A 10,019-nucleotide genomic window follows, 5' to 3' on the forward strand; every position below is an offset into this window, starting at 1 on the left:
TTGGAGAGATTACAACAGTATGAATTTGAAATTGTCCATCGTAAAGGTCATCTACATCAGAATGCTGATGGGTTATCAAGGCGTCCTTGTTTCGAAGTTGGTTGTGCTTATTGTGCTAAGATAGAATTTAAGGAAAGCTCTGTTGCTCGGATAATTCTGGGGGAAAACAATTTTGAAGAATGGCGTAATCGGCAAATAGAGGACTCGGTTATTTCAATGTTTTTACGAGAGAAGGAGTTAGGAAGACGTCCCTGTTGGCAAGAGGTTAAACAGGATGTTTCTGCGAAAATTTATTGGACTTACTGGGATGCATTAATTTTAAAGGAGGGGGTCTTATTTAAAAAATGGGAATCTCCTAATTTGAAGTCTGAAGTTTTTCAGATAATTGTTCCCAAGGATTTTGTTAGTCAAATAATGGAAGAAGCCCATGATTCCGCGTCTGATGGCCATTTTGGAGTCAACAAAACATTGGAGAGGATTCGAAAACGTTTTTATTGGGCTACATGCAAGCAGGATGTGGAAGATTGGTGTCGTTCCTGCAGGATTTGTGTAGCGAAGAAAGGTCCCCCCAGGAAAGGGGAAATCTCCTTTACAAGTTTATAATTCGAGTTCCCCGTTTGATAGAGTTCAGATGGATATACTTGGTCCTCTTCCGACTACCACAGCTGGGAATCGATATTTATTAGTGGTTATTGATTCGCAGTGAGAAGACTGATGTCGACTCGATGTCGATTCAACGTCGATTCACCGAAAACTCATCGACATTGAAATTGACTTCGAAAATCAGCCGATTTCGATCAAATTGTTTTGACATCAGGAGTTGCTTTTTTCTAAGTTATTTGTGTTCAAAACCCGCAAATTTTGTCTACAATTAAGAGACTCATTATATGAGAGAGTATGCAGACAATCATCGATTCGATATCGATCGACATCGAATCGATAACCGATGATGATTAGATGTGGCGCTACTGACGCTATTAATATTATTTTCCGCGGACATTGTTGTAACGGCGCGGTCTGCGTTTCTATCGGCATTTCTTGTTGTGAAAGCGTATACGTGTGCGAACGTGTATGCTAGTTCACGCGACCGTTCAATTTCTTTGCGTTGATAGCGATAGTGCGTTGGACGTGTGTTATATACAAGCAATTTAACAAGTGGTCAAGCAAGTGGTCCTAAGCAACAACTTGGGAAGAATCTCAGCATTGACGCGAAGTGACGGGAATTAAGTTTTCCGAGAACCATGTCGAGTGACAATCAGCGTCCAGTAAGTATTTTCAGTTATGTTACATTTATGGATTATCTCTAGATTAGGGTTACGTTCCGACATCGAGCAAAATTTTCCTCGGAAAAGATGTTTCGGAACATAACCTAAGTATCAGTAATTAAGCGGCAGCACACTGGCACCACACTGAGGGCGGCATTGAGAGCTTATTTTTGTTTACTGATGTTGATTTCCTCTGTAATGTTCTTCGTTTATTAGTTTATTGAACTATGGTTTCCTCCTCTTTCTTTTATAGAAAAGCGAAAAATATTCTATTTCTTTAAATTGACTCTCCATGCATATAATTTTCTGTGTTTTTTCCAAGTTTCTGTGCAAATGGTTCGTACATCGTTGATTGGAACTTCTATGGTTGGATCTTCTTGTTCGTTAGCTCTTTCTTTGGCAAGAGTTCGTAATCTCATTTCCTAAATCTAAACATTTCATAAAACCTAGATGAACTGGTATTCATACATAAATATATAATTTTAATTTTATATCGATTTGTGAGTTCAAAGTATAATTTCTTGATATCTAATATATTTATTTTTATAAACGTTTAGCCTATTGTTGTTGATAATCATCAAAACACTGGCAATCTGTCAGTATCATTGCTGTTTTTAATTTTCATATTAAATTAATCTTTTAGAATGCTGTCTGAAAGGCTTTCGCGATGAGCATATTTTCAATAAACTTATGTAATTACCTCTCTTTTACAAACTCATAAAAAAGAATTCCATCTAGTTGTACATGGAACAATAAGATAGTATTTGTATTTACAAATACTTTCTATCATATTTGAAGCATTTGTTGATTTATGACAGATGTTCCACAATGCAGTTAACTTTTCAAACGTTGAATTATAAATTTGTTAATAAGCTGTTTTAAAAGCTTCTTGAACATCTACGGTGGCAATCAAATTTAATGCCTCAGCATTTTCTTTGTTACCCACAAAGAAAATGCTGATGCAAATGAATCATATAATATCATCGTTCTGTCATTAGAAAATTCAAGAGTTTGAAAGTCGGAAATATTGTGCACTGAAATAGTACACCATTCATCATCATTAATAAAATCAATATCTTGTGTGTTTTTAATTTTCAGTGATAGAATACACTCTGAAAAATTTTACAAAATTGCTGGCATTTTCAGTTAATGCCAACTAATTTTCTCCTAACTATGTACATTAAATGATTTGTGTATTTCAGTAAGCAGACATTCAATTTTTCGATGTGTATGTGAAAATTAAATTCTTCTACATTCTAATAACAGAACGTCTATTTAAATTTTCATCTGTATAATAGCATGTTGCTTCCATAACTTTTTTGATTGTTACTCCATATATATATTGTAGTACAAACATAATCAACTTGACTGAATATTTGTTGTAATCTATGTAACATTTGCTTCTTTCCATCCTTTAAATGATTTAGTGTCGTTTTATAAGAAAAATTTAAACAGGGTAATGTATCTATTAACACATAAAAAGTTTTTTACAAATATGATTCTATACAAAATTTTACCATTAAAATCTTATTACAATTTCACCTACTATGGTGCGCTTATAAAGTCTCTGATTATTATAGTATTTAAGCCTTTTTTTATCGAAATCTGAGAAATTAAACCACAAATTAAATTTTTCTTTACTATATACAGATTTCCTATATACTAATTTCCTATATAATAATTTCCTATATACTAATTTCCTATATAATAATTAGATTGAGACATTTTTTGTTTAGTATTAGCAGGTTACGTATTCAGTGTCTTATGAATGTGATCTCACTAACATATTCTAACTAACTTTTTAGAACTATTGAGTAATTTCACTCTTTTTCTTTATTTTCCACTTTTTAAGATGAGTTCGAAATCTTACAAGCGGAGGCTACGACGAAGAGCTGAAAGAGAGGTATCTAAAAGATTCAAAGTTGATGAGATCATGAGCAAAGTCAATACAAGATATGCTATAACAAGTGACGCGGATAGTGAATCTTCTGATTGCAATCTCTCGTATGTCGACAGTATAGATGAATGTGAAATGCGTTATCTAGAACAAGAATCTGTACCAAATAATGATGCTTCATCAAGTGAAGAGGAAAATAATAATAGAAGTGATTCATTATCAAGTGCCAATGATGAAAATGATGATAATAGGCCTGGTGTAGATTTTGTCGATAATAATGAGAGAAATGTTGTAGAATTTGAAAATGATACTGAAAGAGAAGAATATATTATTGAAACTGTTCGTGAGTGGGCATTAGAGGCAGGACATCTATCCATGAAAAAATTGAATGATCTTCTCAATAGACTTCATGTAGTTTTTCCACGAATGCCCAGAAACTATAAGACACTACTTCACACTCCTGTTCATATTAATGTAGTTGAATTTGATGATGGATGTAAGTTTTGGTACAAAAGTATTTTGACTAATCTGAATGCTATGGATCTGAGAGAGTATTTTCAAAGATATGACTGTATCAAGATTGATGTGAACATAGATGGTTTACCTTTATTTCAAAGTTCGAAGAAGAAGTTCTGGCCTATTTTGGGCTATCTTGGTACCGAAAATGAGCCATTCATTATTGCTTTATATTTGGACAAGCAAGATCCTAAAAATTCGGCAGAATTCTTGTATGACTTCGTTAATGAGGTTGAAAATTTGCTAGAAAATGGATACATTTACAATGGGGTAACGTACCAGTTTGAAGTTCGAAATTACATACTAGATGCACCCGCTCGATCATTAGTAAAATGCACTATAGGTCATTCGGGCTATGCATCATGTGAAAAATGTACTGTTGCCCTGGCAAAAATGAGACGTTTGTTTGGCGTTTACATGAACGTTTGTGGAAGTTCGTCGAGAGTTTAAAAACAATTAGTAAAGAGTTTGTAGAACAAAAATTGCAACACTGCAGCGTTTAAAAGACGTTTGTACGTTATAGCGTAATCGTAAACGTTTGAAAAGTCTGAGTAAACTCTGTACACGAAGATGTATCAACGTTTACTGAACGTACTCTGAAAAATGTTACCTCAGCATTGCAAAACTTTCATGTAACATTATATAAAGAGTTTGTAGAACAAAAATTGCAACACTGCAGCGTTTGATAAGCATTCAAAACCCAACAGCGTTATGTAAGTGCTCTTACAAAGTTTGAAAAGCATATAAACTCTCAGAAAACCCTCACTCAACGGTTGTTAACGCTTTATAAAGTTTCTTATTTTCGCCAGGGTGTTGGTCGACATGTTGATGGAAGGAGAACTTACGTGCAACTTGATGAACCTCTGAGAACGGATCAGTCTTTTCGTAACATGAGTCAGCGACTTCATCATACTGGTGTGTCTATTTTGTCGAGAAATACTAACATGATATCTCAGTTCCGCCTTGATCCAATGCATTTGATTTGGCAAGGAGTTTGGAAGAGACTGCTTAAGGCATGGATCCTGTGGAATGGGCCTTGGCAATTGGAAGTTAATGCAGTCCGCGAAATATCTGCTATTCTTGAAAATGATTTATCTCAAACATGTCCACAAGATTTTGCTAGGCCTCCAAGATCATTGATAGAATGGAATCTGTACAAGGCTACTGAGCTTCGACGAATGTGTCTCTATGATGGCATTTTTGTATTCAAAAGATATCTTCATGAAAATGTGTATAAACATTTTCTCTTATTGCATTCTGGTCTTTATATTCTCTCTAGTCTAGTTCTGGTTCGTTCAATGTTAGAAACTGCTAATGAATTGTTACGACTCTTTATACGCCATTCTGTCAACATTTACGGGCAGAAGTTTGTAGTATATAATGTCCATGCTCTCTGCCATCTGACCGCTGAATGTGCCGTATATGGACAGCTCGAAAACTTCAGTGCTTTTAAATTCGAAAATAGATTAAAATCCCTTAAGACAGTTCTCCGATCAGGGTATCAACCGTTGCAGCAAGCAGCTTATAGAGACCTTGAAAGGTCTGCACGTGTTACTGTTCATTTGTCTTCTAATGATAAGCATGTTACTCTTTCTCAAGAGCACAGAGATCCAAATGAAGTCATGATTGGTACGCACTTCAGACGATTGTCAGTTGGTAAAATTTTTTTCCAGCTAGGAAGGAAAGATTCGTGTTTACGAACTGTTGGTGGAGACATTGTTGTATTGAGGAACATTGTTCAGAATGAAGATGGCATTTTTCTGATTGGAAATATGTTCCTTAATGTTGAGAACTTCTCTACACATATCCTCTAAACTCATCTATTCTAGGCATTGTTCGTGTATCTGAGAAAGAACATGTTAGAAGAAGTTTTGCTCTGACAGACGTTGAGTCAAAATGTTGGCTAATGTCAGATGGTGATGCATTTCTGTGTGTGCCTTTGTTGCACACAATGCCCCTATTCTAAGTATTGCATGTATTCTGTCAAATCCCTGCTATATGTATATATGTATGTATATCTTGTTTTTTTAAAGATTATAATTTTCTCACATTATCTTTTATTTCTAACTTTTTATCTCTCTCTCTCTCTCTCTAATTCTTTTCTTCTCTCTCATTTCCTTCCTTCTTCCCTTATTCTTTTCTTTTTTTTTCTATATCTTTCATCCACCATTTTCCTTCTCCCTTCTTTTCTAACAACCATCCTCCCTGCTGCAATTGTATATCTACATAATCTTCTTTGCATCGTTTTTAGTTCGTTGTCATCAAATTTATTAACAAAACAGAAAAAGAATCAAATGACGACACAGTTTATGAGGTGGGCCTCGCCAAATGGATTGTTGACTTAAACGAGGACATGATGGGTACGACAAAATGGCCTCCTTCTTCCGTAGATGCTGGAAAACTTATAAGGAAGGAAACTTCCCCAGATCCAAATTGGCCAGTGTGCTATGTTGAGGTGATAAGGTACTTCGGTAAGTTTGATTGCGCAAGTTAACTATATGAGTCATGCTTTTAGTCTAATTATTATTACTTTATTTGCATCCAGATACTATAAAAAGAGCTAGAGAGATGTTGAAGAGATTGGTGGATGAAGGACTAACTTCCTACGAGACTGAAAGAGAATTGGGCCGGGGTAAAAGGAAGAAACGACCACCTATTATATATACCGATGATGATGAGGATTCAGATGTTCCAAAATACAATAAAAAGAAACAGTCTCTGTCTGATGACAGCGACTCAGATTTGGTTCAACATAAGAAAATTAGAAAGTTTGGCAAGTCAAAGAAGATAGATCAAGATATACCGGCACCACCATCGTTGTCCTTTCAACACAAAAGCCCTAGTAACATAAGCCCAGATCAGAATGACAGGAACAGAAAAATTATTGTGACTGTTGCACATAAAAACACGGGAACTGCTTCATCTTTAATAGAGAAAATTAAAAGTCGAAAAACTGAGCGGCAAGTTTTTCAGAACCTAAAAGAAGAGAGTCTCGAAAATGCTCTTAAGAAGCAGAAGAGTACATTAACTGTTCCTCAGCTGAATGTATGTGGCAAAAGCCCTTTGCAACAAATGAATGTCACACTGTCCGAAAACAATGTTAATAGTATGGGAGATGAGAAGGAAAATATGATTAATGAATCTGAAGTTGAGTCCAGCCTTGGAATCCCTTCTGAACGGCAAAGCCCAAGCTCAAGAGACACAGAAGTGGTTCGGCCGAGTTGTTATACACCTTTGAGGTCTCCATTGTTGCACAGGATGAGTCCTAGAAATCATGAAATCTTTCGTCATCAGCAATATAATTGTCACCGGAAAATGTCACAAGATGATAATGATGCTGAGAGTCTTTCCTTTGGTAATTATATTATGGTCAGTTGTTGGCCCTATTTATATTTTTATATTAATTATATTAACAGCTTAGCGAAAAATTAAAATTTTTGCTCTCGTTGACTCTCAAACCGAAAATCACAGATTATATATATCTTTGAATTTCAAGAGCCGAAATATAATAATTTCAATTAATTATATTATTTAATTTCAGATATCAATAAGAGCATTAGAGAAATAAAATCTCTATGCAAAACTACACTTGTGCGAGTGGAAGAATTGAGCAGTAAAGTTGATGTCACAGTTATGAATCAGACGCGACTCAACCGGTCTCTTCTTCCAGCTGAGAAAAGAATTATTCGTCCATCAGATCTACCGGCTCTTCCTGTTTATACAGAGGATGATCTGAAAGCTATGGAGAGATTTTTGGAAGACGAATCTAATTTGTCAGCAATGGTAAGTTTAAGGATGTTTTGTATTGATTTTTCACGTGTAATATGGAGTCTCTCTACACAAACATATCCGAAAATGATGCCTCTGATTTTTTGTATTTACTCTATACATGCTTAATTCTACTTGCACTGTTTTATATCCCTATGTCAGCGAACTGTAGATGTGATTGTTTGATTTTTAGGTTCATTATCTGGCTTCATTTTCCTTGAATAAAATTGAAGGAAAAGCAGCTGCTCAAGTTATGGCAAAGTTGATATCTAATGTACTGGCCTGTTCCTACAATTTTAAGGGTACTGACGGAAGTGGAAAAAAAGGCTTTCAAAATCTGCATCTTTGGGAGGTGGTTCAAGGTATGCATTTAAAGGTTTTTGAAGATTATTGAATATTTGAATAGTGACTTTTTCTTGCTATTAGAATATATATATACTGGAAATGTAAAGTATATCTACAATTTTCTTCCACTGTTTATATATATATATACAATATGAGTGTAACCATTTGGGAATTAATATATATATTTTGAATAATTCATGTCTTGAAATATCAAGCTGATGCGTATTCTTTGATGTAAATATATCAACTAGATTTGATCATTGCTTTCCTAAATTGTGTCATTAAGGACTGAATGGATAGCCTGTAAGCTGTATTGGTATTTATTAGCGGAAAATGTAATTATATGTCATATATTTCAGGTGTGATACAAATGCGATTTCCTGAGAGTGATCTCTCAGATGCCAAAGATTCTGTGATGTCCTGGTTGCGAAATGCTCCCTGGCGGAAGCAAGAGAAAGGATCTGACACTGGGAAGAGGAAGAGCAAGAGCTCTCTAAAAGAAAGCAGTACTTAAGAAAACAAGACAATAAGTTTTTTCCAGTGTTACCTGTAACATGTGATATTTTTTGCTGATTGTGATATAGGGTTATGATATAGGTATAGGTTATCTATTAGTGATCAAAATAATTGTAATGTCCATTAGTTATTTAAGGCGCCCAGCGCAGATGTAAAATGGGCCGTTTTTACTTCCGATTTTTTTTTAGATTTACATGCACTATTTACACGAGATGTTTTACACGAGCAACAAATACGAACAACTGTCTATATACGCTTGCTATATAAGATCTTATTGCTTTATCGTGTTACTCTTTTATAAAAATTTTTTTATGATTTCTTTATTTATTGCACAAGCCACTCTATGTGATCACTTTTTGTGCAATTATTATAAACTGATTCATATCTGAGTGTAAGATTTTATTTCCATGATTAATTTTTTAATTTTCCACGTATTAATTGCGATTCTTGTGCACATATTGCTTTTTTATTGGACAAAACACAAAAGTCGAGAAATTGGAAGCACTTATTTGGTCCTAAAATATTTAGTTTTTTTACACTCGAAATTTTCAACACTCGAATAATCTATTTACATTTCTATTTGTTTTTTTAGCCCCATATTTTATGTATTATGCAATAGCTGCAATGATATATAATAACGACAACTTTATATATAAAAGTATAGCCCCTTAGTCCATTATTAGTGATAAAACCAATTGTGATGTTAGATGATGTAAGACTAATGAAAAAATAATATTTTTATTGTTTTAAAATAAACATTGATTTTATCTAATTATATATATATTAAATTTTTTATTATTTCCTGCAATATTTGTCTGACTTAATAAAAATCGATTTGATGTCGACTAGACGTCGATTACGCAGTCGACAGGTAATCGACATGAGAGACAAAAAGAGATCGATGTCGACGTCAATTTCGATCTCATTTCGAACCCACATATTGATGTCGATTCGATGTCGGAACGACATTTCGTGTCTCACTGGGTTGTTTCACCAAATGGGTTGAGGCTTTCCCGTTGAAAAACATCAAAGCAAATACGGTAGCGGACGTATTTGTGAAGCAAGTTATTTCTCGTCATGGAGTTCCTTTAGAGATTCACACAGACCAGGGAAAGAATTTTGAATCGAAAATTTTTCAGGGGATAACGCGTCTTTTAGGAATTCGTAAGACTAGAACAACTCCCCTACATCCTCAATCAGATGGTCAGGTTGAGCGTCATCATCAGACAGTCCTAAATTATTTAGCTAAATTTATTTCGGAAGACCAAAAGGATTGGGATAATTGGATACCCATGTATTTATTAGCTTATCGTTCTTCAAAACACGAGGCTACCGGAGCCTCCCCTGCGGAATTATATTTCGCACGAGATCTAAGATTGCCACTGGATTTATTGCGTGGAAATCCTCCGGAGAGGGGAGAGGAAGATGATTCTTCTGAAGGATATATGCAAAAATTGAGGAGGAAATTAAGTAATATTCACAATAGTGCTAGGCAGCGTTTAAATCTTCAGTCCCTTCGTTCCAAAGTCCGATATGATCAAAGAGTTAGGAAGGTTAATTTTAATATTTCCCAGAAAGTTTGGTTTTATAATCCTCGAAGAATAAGGAGAAAATCTCCCAAGCTACAGAGTAGTTGGGAGGGACCCTATAGGATTATTAAAAAGCTTAGTGACGTTGTTTATGGAATTAGGAAATCGAATAGGCATAAATGT

The 10,019-nt window shown here is 34.7% G+C and overlaps 1 protein-coding gene across 2 annotated transcripts; it reads left to right on the plus strand.

Annotated features, from left to right (window-relative positions):
* Window positions 1-728: 728 nt before the first annotated feature.
* Window positions 729-9,088, plus strand: LOC145968315 (uncharacterized). 2 transcript variants are annotated; one of them, XM_083093695.1, is made up of 6 exons: window positions 729-1,265; window positions 5,930-6,149; window positions 6,224-7,033; window positions 7,220-7,461; window positions 7,640-7,808; window positions 8,151-9,088. In XM_083093695.1, the coding sequence occupies exons 1-6, from the start codon at window positions 1,242-1,244 to the stop codon at window positions 8,303-8,305; spliced, it is 1,620 nt and encodes a 539-aa protein (XP_082949821.1). In that variant the 5' UTR covers window positions 729-1,241; the 3' UTR covers window positions 8,306-9,088. The 2 variants fall into 2 exon arrangements, with proteins under 2 accessions (XP_082949821.1, XP_082949822.1); XM_083093696.1 differs by having other exon boundaries at window positions 7,349-7,461.
* The last annotated feature ends 931 nt before the right edge of the window (window positions 9,089-10,019 follow it).

The sequence above is a fragment of the Camponotus vicinus genome, unplaced genomic scaffold (genome assembly GCF_025532165.1).
Source record: "Camponotus vicinus isolate PSW18456_S1 unplaced genomic scaffold, iyCamVici1.0 SCAF_3, whole genome shotgun sequence".
Taxonomy (NCBI): domain Eukaryota; kingdom Metazoa; phylum Arthropoda; class Insecta; order Hymenoptera; family Formicidae; genus Camponotus; species Camponotus vicinus.